Here is a 21,308-nt window from a genome sequence, read left to right as displayed (position 1 = left end):
AAAAGATTTTAGTAAATTTTGTTTGACACATACGTACATGTATATTATTTCTATTCCAGAAGTGTAAAATTGTTATTATGTGAACATTTATAAATACTTTTATAAAAAATATTGTTTTCAACTTAAATTGACTTCAACAATTTACTTTTGTTACTTATTAACAATTGTAATTTTTTTCTGTGTGTTATTAATTTATATTTTTTCTTCAAAAAATTTCAAATTTACAAAAATACCTCCTTTTATTTTGCTGGGTAAATTAACAATTAAAAAATACGTATTTTATTAAATTTGTGCTGCTATTTTGTAGAAAATTTGAAATTTGGAGATGTTGAGTTATAGAGGGTTAAAGTTTTTCAAACTTATTATTTTTTAAATGGAAGCATACTTATACCGATATAAAATTAATTATATAAAAAAACATTTGTCTAAGAACTCATAAAATTTTTATTCTGTTATTCAAATTTGCCATTTGTCAACTCTTTCATTATTTAAAACATATCAATTATTACAAGTCTATGACTTTCTTACAACTTCCTCAGATACTTTATTTTCGAAAAATTTGAATGGCCGGATACATTTTTATAATTGCTGGGCTAGATTTTAACATTCAAACATGTCCTTCAGACGTTCAGTATTTTTTTATGTCGAAAATTCATTAAAAACTTTCAGTACGTTAATTTCTAAATCAAATATTAATAACTTCAAAGTTTTTTTAATAAACGCATTATTTTATACAAGACAAAGGCATTCAAACATCATGCCTTTTTAAGCTTAATAAATCCACTTTCAAATAGATGAGAATTATTAATAGCGATTTTATAGACTATTTGCCTATGGTCATATTTGAACCTATAAAATTATGGTAAAATAAAAAAAGTACAAAACAAGTAAGAAATTATAGTCGGGCGAGGCCGACCATATAATACCCTACACCTTTGACAAAAATATAATGTGATTTAGTTGCCATAATAAAGCATTTAAGTTGAATTGTACCTTGCCTTAGATATACATACTTAAGCCGTTTATTGTTGAATAAAATTGTGGACACTTAAGTGAAATTTTGATGGGGGCTTTTCATAGGGGCTAGTGTCATATGAGAACCTATTATTATAGAATTCGTGGGGGTCATCAAGTCTTGTATACAACTTGGTTATTGCAGCTTTTTGTCGAGATATGAGTATATTAAACATAATTATGAACTTAAAAGCCCTATTCGGCGGGTTCAGTTGTATGGGGGCTAGGTGAAATAATGGACCGATGTAAACCATTTTCAACAGGCTTCATCTATGGTACCATAAAAGATCATGTGCCAAATTTCATTGAATTATCTCCAAAATTGCGACCTGTAGTTTGATTACAAATTTTAAAAGCCCTATTCGGGGGTTTAGTTGCATGGGGGCTAGGTGAAATAATGGACCGATGGTAACCATTTTCAATAGGCTTCGTCTACGGTGCCATAAAAGATCATGTGCCAAATTTCATTGAATTATCTCCAAAATTGCGACCTGTAGTTTGATTACAAGTTTTAAAAGCCCTATTCGAGGGGTTCAGTTGTATGGGGGCTAGGTGAAATAATGGACCGTTGTTAACCATTTTCAATAGGAAGATCATGTACCAAATTTCATTGAATTATCTTCAAAATTGCGACCTGTAGTTTGATTACAAGGATTACAAGCCCTATTGGGGGGTTCAGTTGTATGGGGGCTAGGTGAAATAATGGACCGATCTTAACCATTTTCAATAGGCTTCGTCCCTGGGACAATAGATGATCATGTACCAAATTTCATTGAATTATCTTCAAAATTGCGACCTGTAGTTTGATTACAAGGTTTACATGGACGGACGGACATAGCTAAATCGACTCAGAAAATTGATTCTTGATTCTGAGCCGATTGGTATACTTTAAGGTGGGTATAGGACCAATATTATTGTGCGTTACAAACATCAGCACAAACCCAATATACCCTCCCCACTAAAGTGGTGTAGGGTATAAAAAGTACAATTACTAAAAAGAAGTACAATTGCGTACTTCTTTAAGGGTTATGCAGTAAAAAGTACAATTACTAAAAAAAAGTACGCGTACTGCTGAAAACAGTACGTCTGGCAAGCCTAGCTGAGCTAACAATATTTACTGCTGCATTGTCTTCTTGTCCCGACATTAGTATCAACCACGAACTCATTTAGTAACCAAACGCTAAGTTCGTTGGCCAATAATGTAGATTCAACCGGTTTTGGTCCTCCCCCAGTTTTAAGAATCTCTCTACGATAGTCCCTCATTTCCTTTTGTTGCTTGAATTTTCATCGCAGTGGACCACAGCGATTTCAGTGACATAAATTGTTGAAACTAGAAATTCTAATCTTATTAACTAATCTTAAATTAATAAAATTAATACACTTTTCTTGCTGTTCCATCCATATTTTTTTCTTCCTTTGGTTGGTGTTTGTGTCCGTATTCTTGTCCTCTATTTGATCAACACGTTCCTTTATTAGATCCTTTAATAAAATCTATATACAAAAATGAAAAAATATGGATTTATGAATATACATACATATGTTTAAATCTTTGCTATAACAAAATTAATGTTTAATTACCTTATCTTCCGGTATCGAATTGTCTCCACGCTCCTGTTTATACTATCTTTAATATCTTTTTGTTTCCTTTTTTACAAAAATTAATTGAAATGTTATTTCAAAATTGTATAATTGACAACTAAAAAATTAAGTGTTGCCAGTACAAATACCAAACATTTGAAAAAATGTTTTATACTAACAAATTATATATTATAATTATATAATTTTGTATCCAGTGAGATAACTTATAAATGTTCAATTCTATCGGTCAGGAACTGGCCGAGTCTAAGTTGGACATTTTGGTCATACAGGGTTTGTTCAAATGAGCGTAACTTTTCACCTTTTGGTCCTAGGAAAAATTGCCCAAAGGACTTTAAATCTTTTCAAAAAATGTTTTTTTTTTTTAATAAAAAAAATTATTCCGACGATCACAATGCAATTTGGCTGAAATTAGCTGATAAATCTAAAATGTAAGTCCTTAGTGGATTGAAAGAGTGGCATATCCGAATACTCTAAAAGTGGTAAATTCTAAATCATGAGGACCAAGAACTGCCAGAGTTAGAGGGGTTCAAAGTTGGACGAATACTCTAAAAGTGGTAAACTCTAAATCATGAGGACGCAACTTCACTCAGGGATAATCAACAATAAGCGAATGTACATACTTGCTATAAAGGGAAGGGAGCTTGAGGAAGATAACCTATCAAATGCAAAACCGTTCGCCGCATAGAGGTCTGAAATAAATCATGGTCGAAAAAATTCCATGCGGTGACTTGAAAGTATAGAACGGTGGTTAGGACCACTTCTTAAATTTATAGCTCAACAAAATTTGTTGAGGAATTTTAAACAGTATAGGTATTCACGCTCAGGGCTAAAAATGAAACCCGTGTGATTTAGGCGAAATATTACAAAAAACTACTTCATGCATGTATTCCGCTAATTAGTAATTACACGTCATACGTTTTTAAATGCTATTGAAACTTTGTAGAGTATAAAATGTGCAACATATTGGTTGAACTATTAAAATTCCATGACTATCAGCTCAGCCATTTCAGTCCCAACCCCCACTGTACGATAAGTAAAAAACATAAAAAATATCAGGTTGCGTTATCCTTCGATTAAAACGACTAATTGAAATTTAAGACGCTTACGTCATTTTTATTTTTATTTAAAAAAATCCTTTTACAAACTTACTTTTGATACTTTAGTTTTCAAGTGCATATTTTTAGTAAAAGTAAAACAATGAGAAGAATTTATAAATTTAACTATAGACGTCTTTTATTGTGAAGAATTATTGAGACACCAGTTGAACTTGTGGTTTGATGGATATTATTATATTATTGGCTGGATGATGGGGGTAAGTGCTTCTGTATGTCTTGGCATTTGTGGCGAATATTGTTTACAACTTCCACCAACAAAACCAGTACATAATAGTAACGTTTTTAATCCTTGCTATAATTACAACAACATAATCATTAATGTTGATATATTATGTGTTTTTGTAATTTTTTGTGCAACAACATTCCTGATGTGTGTTCTACAGAAACACGAACAAAATCACATGAGAAAGCATTTCTTTGTAAGAAACAGTCACAAATAAGAATAAATAAATTAAGGACAAAATAGCAGGGATTTACAATGTGAAAAAATTGAAAAAAGTACATACATATTTATTTATTGAAATGTAACATTAAAAATACATCATCATACATTTATTAAGTAAAAATCACCACCTTCATGACTTTCCATCATTTGGTCATTTCGTTTGTATTCAAACTATAAAAGGACTTTGCAGTGACTACAAACCATTCAGTGCAAATTTTTTACGGTTCAGTTACGCTTAAAAAATATCAAATCTAAAAATTAAAAAAATGACGGAAAGAATTTACCAAACGATACGATCCACTTATACTTCTACCGGCGGTATTTTATTGCTTCTCTTACTTTTTCAAACGTTTCAACCACTTTTTAGTCTTCACAATGGCCAACATTATAATAAACGGTTTTCACACGTTGGAGCAGCTGAAAAATTACCAGCCGATAAGCGTACACTTACATCGGGAAGTGGCATTGGCGGATCTGCAGGCCAGCCAGAGGAAATATTTAGTGCAAGTGATCAGTTGGAGTCAAACTACGATGAATATCCAGTAAGTTAAATAATTAAAATGTTGTTTTCTTTCCTGCAAATGGAATATAAAAAATTCTAATTTCAAGGTAGACAATTTTTGCTAAATTACACAGGCCAACGAAATGGAGGTTAGTGAAAAGTTTTGAAACCAATTCTGATATCTGTATTTCTCTATCACCCAACATTTTCTCGCAAAATGGTATCGAATATTTTGTTAATATTTTACGAACTTTTTATATAATTATAAAAATATATTTACGTTTAGGGGTGCATTTATATTTTTTTTTCGATATTTTCATTATATAGTTTCCCTAAGTTTTATTTAATATTTCACTATGGTTTCAAGAGAATTTCTGTCTATTGCATAGCTTGAGTTTGACTTTCACATTTTATGGGTTAAAATTATTCGTTGTTTCTTATTATCTTGAATTATATATTCTTTAAAAGTTTTATATAAAATGCATAACCGTAAAGAATAAAGCCTGTTTAAAAAAAAATTTAACAAAAAATTGCTTTCTCTGAAATATGTGAGAGACCTAATTTCTTTACAATTTTATTCCCTTCTTTATTGTCCATAAGTCACATGGAGATATTATTAAAATTTAACAAAATTGCTAAAAGTGAAACGATTTTTAAACTGTCGTCTGAAGGATTTCCCATTTATGACTATTAGCTATCTAATGAGGATAAAAACTCACATTTAAGTTAATACGAATATATTTAATAACATGGTTTTATTAGAAAATTTCCCCAAATTTGTTAATTTTTTTGAAATATTTCTCAGTTAAATGTTTTGTGACACTAAATGATCGGAGGAATTTCTAACTTTTAAAATTTTTGACTGATTTTTGTGTTTTATATCTTATTAAAACGACAATTGCATACATATTTCAATGCTGTTAAAATACAAATAGATGAATTTAGTGCCAAAATTTTTGTAAAAAACGTTTTCTCCTTCAGAGTCATGGTGCCATCAGTTAACATTGTAATATCGCGTAAAATGTTTCCAGAATGTATTTTTATAACATTAAGTATAAGTCAGAGGCAGAGACGGCCACTATTCGCAACTTCTGTAAAATTAGAATTTTATATTTGGGACTCAAGTATACAGTCAGAAGGACTAAAAGATAAAAATGTGAAAAATTGGTGGATGATACGAATTCCAGTAGTTTGATTACAATGTTTACAAGCCCTATTCAGGGGTTCAGTTGTATGGGTTCTAGGTGAAATAATGGACCGATGTTAACCATTTTCAATAGGCTTTATCTCCGGTACTATAGAAGATCATGTGCCAAATTTCATTGAATTATCATCAAAATTGCGACCTATAGTTTGATTACAAGGTTTACAAGCCCTATTCAGGGGTTCAGTTGTATGGGGGCTAGGTGAAATAATGGATCATAACCATTTTCAATAGGCTTCGTTCCTGGGACAATAGAAGATCATGTGCCAAATTTCATTGAATTATCTTCATAATTGCGACCTGTAGTTTGATTACAAGGTTTACATGGACGGACAGACGGACGGACATATCTAAATCGACTCAGAAAATGATTCTAAGCCGATTGGTATACTTTAAGGTGGGTATAGGACCAATATTATTGTGCGTTACAAACATCAGCACAAACCCAATGTTTACAAGCTCTATTCAGTGGTTCAGTTGTATGGAGGCTAGGTGAAATAATGGACCGACCTTAACCATTTTCAATAGTCATAAAGGCTAGTATAGAACTTGGTTTTGCGTCTTTTTGTCGAGATACGAGTATATTAAACATAATTATGAACTTAAAAGCCCTATTCGGCGGGTTCAGTTGTATGGGGGCTAGGTGAAATAATGGACTGATGTTAACCATTTCCAACAGGTTCGTCTCCGGTAGCTGTTACAAAAAAATGTGATTAAGTTTTCATAATAAAGCATTTAAGTTGAATTGTACCTTGTCTCAGATATACTTAAGTCATTTATTGTTCAGCAAAATTGTGGACATTTAAGTCGAATTTTGAAGGGGGCTTTGAATAGGGGCTATGGTCAAATGAGACTATATAATTAAAAAATTCTTGGGTATGTATGTATGCAATGAAAAAGAACCAAAATATGTAGGTTGAACGTTATTCTGGTATAATTTCATTGGTTGCGATTATATAACATTCGGCTATTGATAAATGTTTATGAAATTTGTATGAGACCAAGGCATACTATTCTTAAGGATTGAATTTCGATTAATAAGGGTAAGACAAACATGAAACGAAAACCTTATTTTATAGAAAAATTCTAATGCTAGATTGGAATTTTGGGTAGCAATCCTTCCTTTCGACTTTCTAAAATTTTTGTTGGCCTGTGTTATTAGAAAATCTATGCAAATAAAACCTTTTCTACAGCATATTTCGTATGTTCCTCGCGAATTCTGACTAAAATCTGAATAGTTAGGAAGTATAATGTATCCGGAAAATTGGATAAAATCACTCTGAAATATCAGTTAAAAAAATAAAACAAATATAAGTAGGTTCTGACGGTCAGATACACAGTCACTTAAAGTGAGGATTCTCTATTATGTCGGAGACTTAAAATACTGGTCATAAAATTGGATTGATAATTTTCTTGTAACTCACTTGGCAAAAAAGCACAGCTTTATATATTAAAAGTCACGGGTCCAAAATAGTGATTTTCTCTTGTCACTTAAAATAATATTTTTTGTAATATTAACTTTATAAATTGAAGTGAAACATTTTTGTGTAAAAGTGTATGTCTTTATTTACCCACATTTTGAAAATTTATTAAAAAATACTAGAATATTTCTATCGAATCTCTATTTTGTACCAACATTTCTAAATTTAAATTTTAAACTTTTAAATAATATATCAAATTGATTACAATAAAATTAAAGATGATTAATATGTAAAAAGGCGGGATCAATCAATCAATCCCGATTTTTGCGTAATGTCTGGTCACGTTACATATGACATACCCGGGTATGATGGGTATTGATGAACGTAATTTTGCTCGGGTATAGACAAGACGGTTATAGATTAGTTTTATTTCATAATTTATTTGTAACGGCATAAACTGTATGATGGGTATAGGACAAGACCATTAAATAAAATTATATTTAAAATTTTGTGAATCTACATCAAACGATTCAACGTCATTCTTTAAAATTGTAATTTTGTTTCTCTGTATCAATGTCATCAATTTGTAACCGAATATATGAAATATAATTTATTTTTTCGGATTTGTATTCGTAGCCAATAGCTGTTTTCTTTTATATTCTCACTTATTTCAATTTATTCTGTGTTTGTGTGTATATTTGGTAAAAGTGGAGACAAATGAAGAAAAAAGCATACATACAATAAAAAACAAGTAAGAAAGTATAGTCGGGCATGACCGACCATATGATACCCTACATCAGTTATGAATATTAAATGTGATTTATTTTTCATAATAAAGCATTTATCTTCTATTACCTTGTTCCTATACATTTAAGCAATTTATGGATGAAAAACTAATTTTCTGAAAGAGGCTTTATATGAGGGCCAGGGGCAAATATGGACCAAGCCCGATAAAATTTTGTGAATATATTTATATTTACATAATGTTTTATTGTGCTGAATTTCATCGCGATATTTGTGTTTATAAGTTAATTTTGGACATTCAAGTAATTTTCGAAAAGGGACTTTGTATGGGAGCTAGGGTCAAATGAGGGCCGATCTCTATGAAATTTGGCAAGGTCATCAAGGCTTGTATAAAACTTAGTTGTGCGGGAGGTTCTGTTGTATGGGGGCTAGGTGAAATAATCGACCGATTTCAACCATTTTCGTCCTTGGGCCGAAAAAAAGAGTGTGTGCCAAATTTCATCCAATTATCTTGAAAATTGCGACCTGTACCTTGCGCACAAGGTTTACATGGACAGCCAGACGGACATAGCTTAGTCGACTCAGAAAACGATTCTAAGCCAATTGGTATACTTTAAGGTGGGTATAGGACGAATATTTTTGTACGTTACAAACATCAGCACAAACCCAATATACCCTCCCCACTAAAGTGGTGTAGGGTATAATTACGAAATTGTATATTATTTTTAAAGCGTTTTCATTATTTTTAAACACTAGCTATACCCAGTGTGCTTTGTTACCCTATAAGCAATATAAATAATAAAAAAACGATTTTGACGATTCTAACTACAATAGTAGTACATATACAATTTGTTACATATGAGAGATGCCACGCAAATTATTGCAAGTTCGCCAATTTTCCCGAACGTTAATTAAGATGTTAATGTAATCCATAAAAAAATTTAATAATCTAATAGTTTACCAGATATACAAATGTTCACATGAATGATAAAGTCCTTCATGTAAAATTTTAAGATTCTAGCTCTTATAGTTTCTCAGATATAAAAATTTTTCTATTTAATTCATATGGGGGCTCCAAGCCCCTATATGAAAGTCCGCCTTTTTTTTCTCCAAAATATTCAGATGAATATTAAAGTTCTTCTTGCAAAATTTGAAGAATCTAGTTCTATTAGTTTCCCAGATAAACGAAATTTTGTATTTAATTCATATGGGAGGTGCCAAGCACCCCATTGAAAGTGCGCCCGTTATTATCTAAATGTTTAGATGAATGTCAAAGTTCTTCATGTAAAATTTGAAGATTCTAGTCCGAATAGTTTCTCAGATATACGAATATTTCTATTTAATTCATATGGGGACTCCAAGCCCCTCCAGATGAAAGTCCGCCCTTTATTTCTCCAAAATTATCTGATGAATATTAAAGTTCTTCGTGCAAAATTTGAAGAATCTAGTTCTATTAGTTTCCAAGATAAACGAAATTTTGTATTTAATTCATATGGGAGGTGCCAAGCCGCCATTGAAAGTCCACCCGTTAATCTCAAAATGTTCAAATGAATATATATTTCTATTTAAATTATAGATGAAAATCCGCACAGTTTTTTACAAAATGTTCAGATGAATATTAAAGTTCTTCGTGCAAAATTTTAAGAATTTAGTTCTATTAGTTTAATAGGTAAACGAATTTTTGTATTTAATTCATTGGGAGGTACCGCTCCTCTCATTGGTAGTCCGCCAATTTATAACCCAAAATGTTAAAGTTCTTCATGCAAAATTTTAAGATTCTAATTGTAATAATTTCCAAGATAAACGAATTTTTCTATTTAATATTTTATAATAATTTAATTAACGAATTTTTCATATTGACACTAAAGTGGTTCCGACAAAATTTGAGGACTAACTGTTAAGGCCCAAATAGACTACACAAACGGCTTGACAAACATACCAATATTTTATGTTTGTGCAAGCCTGTTGTGTAGTGTATGAGGGTGTTTCGTGTTTGTACAAATGCTTGCTGTTGGTTTGTATAAAAATTAAAAAAAAATTGATTTTTACACAAACATATTGAATTTTATCAAACCTGTATCTTTGCAAGTCCACAAAAACGTGCAAAAAATCGCTGTTTGTACGAGCAAGGTTTGTGTAGTGTGTGTTCGAATGAAAAAAGTATGTTTGATAAGCCGCTTGCGTAGTCTATTTGGGCCTTTATATTATATCAGATACATATACTGATTTAATATTTTCTTAATAGGGACGTGGCTCCACGCCCACTTCAAATTTCAAAATAAAAAGTTGCCTATAACCTTTTCCAGACATATAGGAATACACTGTGAAAATTTCAAGAAAATCATACAAACATTTTTATATATATAGATTATGAACTATGAAACTCGATTAAATATATTAAAATAAAGATTACTGAAGAATCATTCTTTTCGAAAAATAAAAAGTTCACGTTAATAATTTTATATTTTAAAAATATTTCCATACAAAACTTTTGACATTCTCATATTTTTCCGACATTTGTCGTTAAAATATTCTAACAAAATTGAAAATTCGTTAATGCAACCGATGTTTGTTGTTACTTTACGATATCGGTAGTTAAAATTAAAAATTACAGAATTGCGGTACAGACCTCAATAGAATGATTGAGTTTATTCTTCCTATTTATGTACGATTTTTGAAATTTAGTAGAGAGATTTTTGTTTTCATAATACTTGTATTTTTAAGTCAGTTATGAATTTTACAGTCATCTTTTATATGGCTCCTGATTATGGCCATACTTCACAGCTACTTTAACCACTTTTACTATAACAATTTCTATAGCGAAGTACATATTTTGTCTGATTACGCTTAAATTATTTTGCAGATGGTTGTCCCAAAAAGAGCAGCTCTTCTTCTTGATCGCCTTATGGTGGCGCTTCATCATGCTCTCGAAAAAGAACACAGTGGTAGTACAAGATTAAGTGAATTCTATAATAATAAAAATAACAACAATAACAATAAAAATATTGCATCTGGAGTAAATGATCGCAATAAGGAAGAGGACAAAGACGAAAACATTCCAGACAATAAAGGTTATTATTTTTTTAAGGAATTTTTAATGAAATTTTCAATAAATTAAAACTCTACGTCTATAGATTCTCCATATCTTGCCATGTACAGCGATGATGATCCAACTGTTATGATGGACTATGATTTCAAAGATCTCAATTCGATAAATCGAGCTACAGGCGAAACTGTAAGTTGGATTATTAAAGCTTAAGTTGATTTGAGAGATTTTTGGGCATGAGTAAGAAAATTTCAGTTAATGGCACAGAGCTTTCAGAGAAGAGCGAACGTGGGCTTGGATTTGGGTGGCGATATGGGAGTCGAGGGTGTTTCATCATTATTAGATGCATCATCTTCATCGGCCCTCAGTAGAGGTCTTTTAAATGGATACAATGGCGGCGATATTGGTGTCGGTGGAGTTGGAGGAGTAGTTGGTGCGGGGGGTGGACGAACGGCAAGTTCTTACTGGCGTTGTTATTTTAATGCTGTGAGTTGTTTTTAAACATCATCCAATGCTAAATCTAAAATAATATTTTAAAATTAGAAAATATAAATAATTAAAAAACAATCAAAATAAATAAATGTATTTATAAAATTAAGAAATTTAAAATATTGCACATACATAGTTATAAAATAAAAACAATTAAATTAAATTTAAAATAAAAACTTTAAATCTTACAATGTGAACAATCACATTAAAACTTTGACGAAACCTACATATGTAGTTTTCGGTAAAAATTCGTTTTTCACATTGTGAGTGTTTATCGAGTTCCTTTGAGGTACTCGATGGCGAACTATTACCTAGATGTTAAGTAACGTATGTATGTATGTATGTATTTATGTATCTTTGTAGTTCTATCTGTGTATGTTTTTATATTTGTACGAATTGTATGTTATAAATAATTAGATTTAAATATACAATTAATGTGTATGTACTAATAATTACTTAATTTATTAAGCATTATCTTTAATTTATAATTCTACAGTTGTATATTTCCATATTTTATTTTCATTTTAGTTTTTTTAACAAATACACCAAAATAACACAGTTGTATATTTTGTTTTCCTGCGTTTGGCCACATCATAAAGAGATAAACATTAAGTCGAGTTGGACAAGTTGTTGGTTGGCTGCAAGCCACCAAATTTGATAAGTTTTAGATAAGATTGCATCATTACGACTGTCTCATTTTCTATCATCTACAGTTAGGGTTTCTAAAAGGAAAAATTTTCCTTGAATTTTCTAGAATAATTTTTCGGAAATCCCGGGAAAATTTTGGGAATTTCACAATTTTTTATGTTAGGTTGATAGGAGGATGTATACTACATCAAATCCTAAGAAATACACCTAGGCCACTATTGGTCCTTTTGTCCGATGTTCAGAAACTCAGTTTCCTGGACGTAGTTTTTAAGAATTTTTCAATCTGTGTTCGTGAGGGATGTTATATCACTCCCAACATACTTGACAGTGGTAAATAAAGTGCTCCAGTGCTTCACTGTTCTCTCTAAATGCTCGTCTGAATCCGCAAGTCCAATTATATATAGCTGTGCCCGTAATCTTGTGTATCCACTCAGAATACGTACCACCATACTAACCTTTGAGGAAGCTTCTCGCTCTGCTCTCGTTAGGATCACCCTATAGGATGTTTGTGGCTTTAACCACTCACCCATATTTTTAATTCAGCTCTCGTTGCTTCGATGTTTTTGCGTTCGTTTGATTAACTACTTCGAGCTCCCTTCCTTTTAAAGATAGTACATTCGCTATTCTATTATTGCCGACTACCTCTGAGTGCACATATGATATAAACCGTTCCTCTGGGAGTGTATTCTGTTAGAGCTTCCAAAACGGTCCTATTTAACATTATCACCTGATATCGCCATAACTGCTTTCTGACTGTCGTTAAATATGTTAATCCTTAATTATCTTAATCCAGTTAACGCTTTGCGTTATTGCTCGCACTCTTGCCTGGAAGTTAGTGTTGTGATTAAGTCAACGGTAGTATATTTGTCTTGGTCTTTGTCCCCCAATATAGAGCCAAGCGTGTAGCAACGGATTCCGGCGAGTATTTACTATCTATCTGGGATCGGTGTTTCAAAGTTCCCGACATATTCTGTGTCTGGTTTGCGATAGAACATGTCCGATGATTGTGTATAGCCTTTCAATATGTCCAGTATACATTGATACATGTCCTATAACAACTTTGGTCAGCTCGCCTAAAGTTATGAGCCGTTCGGCTGTAAGGGCCGCCACATATCTCACATATAAGTTTGTATGTATATGTTTCAATGGTTGTAATAAATATCTAATAGCAACGTTTCCAGAATCTTGCTTGACGTAGTGCTGATGGGTCCACTTATATCCAAGCAGCATATACCCTGAACTCCCTTTAATAGTATAATACTTTTTTTGTCCAAAGAAGGCCTCCATTTTACTTACCGGTCAAGGATTACACCTTACTTAACTCTGTCACCTGTATCTTTCTGATCAAAAAATAGGATTCAATATACTTAGCAAATTTTGTCGTTCTTGTGAAAAGACAGATTTCAGTCTTTGTCGGGTTAATATTAAGGCCTCTAGATTGAGCCCATCTCAATTACGAGAAAAGAATTTGGCAAACAGGTCCAAATTCTTTTCTTGGTTATGGACCCTAGGAGGCTTTTTTACGTGGTTACCCTGATCAAAGGAGTCAAAATGCCACCATAAAACTGATCGAAGGATTGGATAGGAGTATTAGTGTGCATGTTATTGATAACGCCTTCGATGTCAATGAATTCCGCCAGTGTAAAGAGTTTGCTATAGAAGGATTTTGCTAAATAGTGGACAACTTCATTCGACGCGGTTTCCGCCGCATGCTGATTATATTTACATATGTTCTTTGTCTGGTATACTGCTTTGAATCATGCTAATGCAGAATACCGTTACTATCGAAATTAATTCAGTATTTTTCTGATTTAGAAAACATAAATTGAACGTTCTTCATAGATTAAATCGTAAATTGAATTTCAAAAGAAAATCTAAAAATATCTACATAGGTGCTAAAATTATCCACCTAAAAGTGTTTTAGGCGCAAAAAATATGCTCTTATACAAAATATCTAATAAATAAAATACTGAATTAATAAATTAAGTATCTTATCTTTTAGAGAATTGCACGTTAGCAAATTATTTTTAAATATGCGATCAATAGTGGTTCTTTTTAAATAAAAAGGTAATTCTAATCACAGACTACACAGGGCGTCAAAATTGTTAAAAAGTCGAAATCCAGTGACCAAGTTAGACGCTTCTATAGGATTGAGCCGCGCTGAATCCGAATCTGACCTCTTTTCTCCATCACATCTGAGATTGGGATATCGTGTCTTGAAATTTGAAAAATCACCATTTAGGCTCTTTTTTTATAAAATATTGTATTTCACCTGAAAGTTCATTTTGTTAACTTTAAAATAAAGACTTAAGAACTGACATATCTTCTAAACTCATGGTTTTTGGTATATTCATGGTATTTATGCCCTACACTAACTACTATAGTGCGAAGAGTATTATGCTTTGTAAATATTGTTTATAACGAACAAAAATATTCTATCCATTCTATCTGAGGATGCTCCAATCGGCTCAAAATCACTTTCTGATTCAACTTAACTATATCTGTCCGTCCGTCAGCAACTATAGCAGATTTCGAAAATTATTTTCATAGGAGAAAATTTGAGAAATTGGAATGTACATATACGTTTTTTTGTAAAATAATGGCGAAATGTACGGAAAAATACAGTTTTTGTCAATTTATTGTTATATCAAGCTTTAGGTGAAGATATCTCGAAGGAGAAAGAAGATATGTCAGATGTAAACCCTTTATTTTAAAGTGTACAGAATGAACTTTCAGATGGCATACAACATTCTATAAATAAAGTTGTCTTGCGTCATTAAAAGGAACAAAAATGGGGTTTTTTTCAAACTTCAGGACACGATATCCCAGATGAGATGTAGAAATTCTGAGGCTAGATTCGGATTCAGCGCGTCTCAATCCTTAATAGAATGATTCTTCCTTTGTCGGCCTATGTTATCCTTCAGTTACTTTCTAGAAAAATTATAATACATACTTGCCTTATCTAGTGTTACGCCTTAGTTAATATTTGATTTCTGTTGGTTAACTATTGTTATTGGTTTCTTTCAATAATAAAAGAAACACTGCAAAAGGAAATGTTTTAATTTCTAATCATTTAAATATGAAATATTTTACATTACATATCAATTGCATTATAATTATTATTTATTGTTCGTTGCTACAAATCATTGCTATTATAATTTAATGAATTGCCAATATTTATTGCTGATACCTATTGTTAGATATTCGTAATTATTTCTAACTACCAACAACTAAACGTAGCAACAGTGCAGTGTCTCAAATGAAAACTAATTGTCCAGCTGAATGTCTTGTAATTTTATAGTCGTCAGCAGTCAATAAAACCATAAAAATCGTCAACTACGAGAATGTTGCTTGCAAGTTGCAACTTTTAATCAGGAATCCATACACATTTTTATGCACCAACGTATTTTTTTTTTATTGTATGATTTTATATTGCTTCATATCGACATTTAAAATGTTAAATAACTAGCTATTTTATCACAAGTTTATAAACATCTTAAAAAAAACTAATTTTATTAGGATTATGACCTTTAAAGGATAAAATTTTTATATTTGTTGCTTAAAATAAAATAACTTTTCAGAATACTTAATATGCTTATTTGTAATATTGTGCAAGTTAATTTGAATTCGTTTATGATGATGATGTTATGTTACTTTGCATTTTAGTTGACGATATGTACATTTGTATCTAAAACTATTGCGTATTTGTAAAGTTTTTTTTTTTATAAGAACGTATTTTGTTTAATAACAAAATTAAAATTCAATAACTGTAGAAGAACCTTCATGTAACAATTCTATTAAAAGTTTTAAATGCGTGTCCTGCATTTCTTTGTATAAACTTGAGAACAGCATTTAATATACAATATAAAACAGGACAACCAGCGCATTCTTTGCGAAAAAAACGTTGCAATCAAATTGCCAATCAATAAATTTGCATACCTTTCATCTATGTATGTTCCTTTAGAGCGATTTTAATAAATTGATTTTGACAAGATTATCATAAATTTTAACAAAATTTTTATTTGCTTTAACTATAAATACTTAATTAAGTACGATTGCATTATTAGAATAAAATCGCCTTAATTTAGAAAAGAGTATTAAATATTTAAAAAGCAATGGATCTATGATGCAATAGCTATAATCAATATTTATCTTTTTAGAAGAGATCCCGTAAAAAGAAACTAAATTCCTGATCAGGGATCTGATTTGTGTAATCCAATTGTGTTCTACTTGCTTTATTTCTAGTTTCGAACATTTTCTAATTTATTTGACACCAGTTCATTTAAAATCAATAAAATTCCCCTAAAGTGGAATAGTAAATTATTTAAAATGCATGTGGTTTTCACAAGAAACGTAAACTCAATTGAACGAAAGTTGATGACGATAAACCGAATTTTATTCGAATTCTAATGACTAATATCCGTTAGCTTTTTCTTCTTCTGTCATCCTTATCTTTGACTCCAGCATCGGTCTTCTACTATTCTTCTGGCTTCTCGAGCGATGACACTCCAGTTATAATTTGCTGCACTAAGCTCATCGTCAATGGTTCTCATCAAGGTGTTAGGGGGATCCCCAAGACGCCGACTAACTTGTGTATACGATCTTACTGCTTGTCGTGTTATATTTTGACAAGGTCTTAGAAGTACAGCTGGTTATAAGGAATTCTCGGTTATAACGGTTTATATTTCAAATCGTGACATTTTCACACAAAATACATCTCTTATAATAAATTCGGTTCGAATCCTCGAATAAAACGAATTACCTTTTCTGTTCCTCAAGTACTTCCCCCTGGAGCATGCTACCTTGGTGTTATTGCAATTCCCTGTTGATGATCAAGTGTATCCTCGGCCTTTCTTTGGAATGATTTGACATGGGGTCGAACCAGAAAAACACATAATCTGGTGATCACTGGAACCCATGTCCCGGTCATTGGAGAGTTTCCTTTGAGGGCACGTGGTGGCTGTGGTTTAAAACCAAATTCGCAGGAAGAGGATATCGGTTAAAATATTGATGCAAGATTAAGTCTATAGTTCGAAATAAGTTTGGTGCTGTTGCCAAGATAACAGATACCCCACAGAGGAGTGAGTGTGGGACTAAGCGTTGGGAACAAATTGGTGTTAAGTGTATATGATATAGGATGAAGGGTATACGGAACTTACCTACCCGTACACCTAGAGTGAGTGTACTGGATATTGTTCTATATGAGTTTGTCGAATGAATAGTGTGCTGGTGATGGATGATAGATATCTTATAAAAGTAATAAGATATCTATCATCCATTGAATTTTCCTTCCTTGTCCAGGTATGTTTTGGGTTTAATCGGTTCATACCAGATTTGCCACAGTTCTTTGTGATTCGTGTTTCGGTCTACCGAATACGTCTCTACGTGCTGTTGCCGATTCAACAGAGACCATACCCTCTGCGTGGTTGTAAACGGAACTGATGCATTTACATCTCTTATTTCGAACTTCTCTTATAACCAACAAATTTTACTGCTCTCCCGGAGTTCGTTTTAAACGAGTTTGGCTCCATATAAATAACCTATCCTATGCAATTTCCGTTATCTAATTTCTGACTTTTGATTAGTTGAGTCTATATCTAAACATTGCTTAAATGCCTGGGCCACCATATGCCATAGGAATATACATAGGAATTTCGTTTGGTTTGATCCAAACGAAAAGGTGCTTAATGCACCTTTAATCTTATTTATTCTGCTAACAACGTCAAGTTTAGCTCAACTCGTTTTACTGATAAAGCTGCCAATTAGTTAAATGTTCAACAATGATGATTTGGCTTAGATATGTTAATTTCCAACCCAGCTACTTTAGCGTTTATATTTAAGGACCGAAATTTTATTTTCAAAATTTGTATGAAAATTTTAGTAATAATTTAAGTACTTACATTTATTCGATTTACTTTTGTATGAGTAATTTATAATACATATTTATAATTCTTAAAAGGTTTGTTGCTGTTGCCAAAGTTTGTTGCATGAAATTGAGTACACATTCAATCATAATTTTCATTGCTGCTGGTGTTTTTCCTAAAGAATGTGCAGTAAAAAAAACTGTCTTGTTGTTAAATGTTCATACAAATTCAATACAATTTTATCATTACACATCATCATAAATTATGTACAACGATTATATTATAAAAATATTACTAATTTTATACATGTACTTATAAATAAATATTAATTTACTAGCTAACTAATAATAGTATAAATAGATACAAGGGTATTTACATTTCTGTTTGTTTGTAGAGCTTTAATATTATTGTGTCAGAGTCATAATATGTTAAATCAAACTAAATTTGTTGTTGCTCGGACTTCTTATCTCATCATCCTAGTAAGAATTTAAATCAAAAAAATCTACGTATTTAGTTGCGGAATACACGAAAACAAATAATTAGTATCGTTTGATGAATTATTGTGTTTTTCGTGTTTTTTGTGTAGACCTCCAAAGCTTGATTAAATTTGAAGGACTCGTCGGGATATCATGTTTTTATGTTTTTATATTTTTATATTTTTTCAGTTTTAAAATAGTTTGTATTGAGACTGTTGTTAACTCCTATAATAACAAGAGTGTTATATTCGGCTATTGCGAATCTTATATACCCACTATCAAATTAAGTGAATTACGGAAAGTGGTCTATTCTATTCTTTTGTTATTTGTTTCCACAATTTATTTATTTATTCTAAATTTTAATAACCTATATAAATAGTAATATCACCCTGACGTGATACAACTATTATGTTATTGCATTGCATTGCTATTATGTTGAATTGCATTGCTATCCATGTTCCTTAAGCCAGTTATCTGTGTTGAAGTCATTTTCTGAGGCGGACAAAGAGATTTTAGTTCCAATAAAATTAGTTTATGTCGAATTTGCTATACATATATTTTAAGCCTGTTATTTGGATTTAGAATCATTTTCAGAAGAGGACCTCATAAGGGGGTAGGGCCAATTATAGGCCGAAGCTTATAAAATTTGAGAGAGGTGTTTGTTCCTATATTGGCACTTTGATGCAAGTTATGTGCGTTATAGTATTTTCTAAGAGGTGACCTTATATGTGGGATAGGGTCAATTCTTGACCGAACCCCATAAATTTAGACAGAGAAATTTCAGTTTCTATAAAACATCTATATGTCGAAATTTGTTCCTATGCTGGATTTTTGTAGCAAGTTATGAGCGATAATGTAATTTTCAGAGGGGGACCTTACAGTACAAAATTAACCATTTTAGTTCCCTTAAAGCTTGTTTATGAAGAGTTTCGTTGCTATACTGGCATTTATAGAAGTTATGAGCGTTATATGTAGTCATTATCTGAAGAGGACCTTTTATGGGGGTAGGAACAATTACAGACCGATCCTTATAAAATTTAACAGAGAGTTTTAGTTCCGATAAAAAATTTTAATGTCGAATTTTCTTACTTTACTAACAGTTTGAAGCAAGTTATGAGCGTTAAAGTAATTTTCTGAGGGAGGCGCTCTATAAAGGGTAGGGTCAATTTCGGTCTTATCCTTACAAAATTAAGCGACGGCATTCTATTTCTCATAAAACCTGCTTATGTAGCTTATGTGCTATACTAATATTTTAAGCGAGTTGTGATCGTTGAAGTCATTTTCTGATGGGATATTTATATGGGGGTTAGGGTAAATTATTCAATCCCCATAAAATTTGACAAAAATCATTTTGGTTGTTTATTTATTTTCTATATATATATATGTTTTTTAAGCCAGTTATCCGCATAATAGTAATTTTCTGAAGAGGACCTTATATATATATATAAGGTCCTCTTCAGAAAATTACTATTACTATTAAATTACTATATATATAGCGGTGAAAGAAAAGAATGTACTTAAAGAGATCTCTGAACTACCTTTAAATATAGCTGAGGGTTCCCACTCTGAATCCTCAGATGATAATAAAGATACCAGACGGAATGATATAGAGCAAATGGTGAATGATGTATGTAATAACATAGCTAAACTACCTATTAATAAAAACGGCTTTCTGGAGCACAGAGGAGAAAGAAGAAAAATAAGCATGAGGAAATTATAGTGAGTCAATCTCACCACATTCCAAAGGAAAAATTGGATTCTCTCTCAATATCTGAGGCAAAGAGGACCAGATCTCCCGAGGAGTTGACAACTGAAAATAAACCTAAGAAGAAAAAGAGTTCGCCGTCTTCTAATATAAAATCGAAGCAAAATTATACCTCACTCACAGGAACTTCAAGTCAGAATCCTTCGAGTAATAGTGACAACGCCAAGTCCGATATTCCGAAGACGAACATGTCGGCGAAATCAACCTCGAAGGCAAGTTTATCTCAAAAGAAGCCCCGAAAAACAATGAAGAAGCTAGACGGTGGAAAAGAAAAAAATCACCAAGAGTCAAGAGAAGACATCGGGACGATCTCTGCTATGCAGTATACGATGTCGATAACCCAACAGACAAAATTCCAATAGCCCAGCAGAATATGATAGAATATCTGGTCAACAATAAGATAGTGGACCATGCAATCGCTTCAAAGGGTAAAGAATCAATAAAAAGCGTGACAACTTGGTGAAGTGTATTCCCTTCCCTGAAACGACGCTAAGCTGGAACCGGCAAAAAACAGGCGTCTTCCGGTGCTCTTAAAGTCCAATTAAAACATAAACGGATTAGAAATTCTTGGCAGTCAAAATGCTGTAATAGGTATCGATCAGAACTCCATGGCTAGTATTGTCAAGAACCAAGACAAGGACTCTAAAACATCTAAGACGGTGTAAGCAGCATCATCAGCCACTAGTGTTAACGTTGAGGAGTCAAATTTACCAATTTCACCGAAAAAGTTTTTTTTAATTAAAATTCCATAAGTATTTCATAAGCTTTTTATTTATATACAGCAAAAAATTACAACAAATCAATTGTCATATTAATTAACAAATTTATCAAAACAATTAATTTTTTAATTGAAATATCACCAGCAAAACAGTAAGATTTGCCTATAATTTAATATAAGCAATATTTAAATGCTGAAAGTAATAAAATAATATATATATATATATATATATATATATATATATATATATATATATAT

The 21,308-nt window shown here is 31.7% G+C and overlaps 1 protein-coding gene across 1 annotated transcript; it reads left to right on the top strand.

Annotated features, from left to right (window-relative positions):
* Window positions 1–4,397: 4,397 nt before the first annotated feature.
* On the top strand, window positions 4,398–11,688 carry LOC119602997. The gene is made up of 4 exons (XM_037954850.1): window positions 4,398–4,715; window positions 10,908–11,115; window positions 11,179–11,279; window positions 11,367–11,688. The coding sequence occupies exons 1-4, from the start codon at window positions 4,440–4,442 to the stop codon at window positions 11,589–11,591; spliced, it is 810 nt and encodes a 269-aa protein (XP_037810778.1). The 5' UTR covers window positions 4,398–4,439; the 3' UTR covers window positions 11,592–11,688.
* Window positions 11,689–21,308: the final 9,620 nt, after the last annotated feature.

Source organism: Lucilia sericata, unplaced genomic scaffold, assembly GCF_015586225.1.
Source record: "Lucilia sericata isolate MDLA Ls3-8-SP2 unplaced genomic scaffold, ASM1558622v1 Contig000009F_arrow, whole genome shotgun sequence".
Classification (NCBI taxonomy): domain Eukaryota; kingdom Metazoa; phylum Arthropoda; class Insecta; order Diptera; family Calliphoridae; genus Lucilia; species Lucilia sericata.
The sequence above is the reverse complement of the archived record's forward strand: the minus strand, read 5'-3'. Positions and strand labels throughout refer to the sequence as shown.

Bases quoted from the DNA above. Each gene is read 5' to 3' on its own strand.
- LOC119602997 (XM_037954850.1), top strand. From the start codon at position 4,440: ATGACGGAAAGAATTTACCAAACGATACGATCCACTTATACTTCTACC. The intron at 11,116-11,178 runs GTTATTATTTTT...CTACGTCTATAG, and splicing joins AAACATTCCAGACAATAAAG to ATTCTCCATATCTTGCCATG. The intron at 11,280-11,366 runs GTAAGTTGGATT...CAGAGCTTTCAG, and splicing joins ATCGAGCTACAGGCGAAACT to AGAAGAGCGAACGTGGGCTT.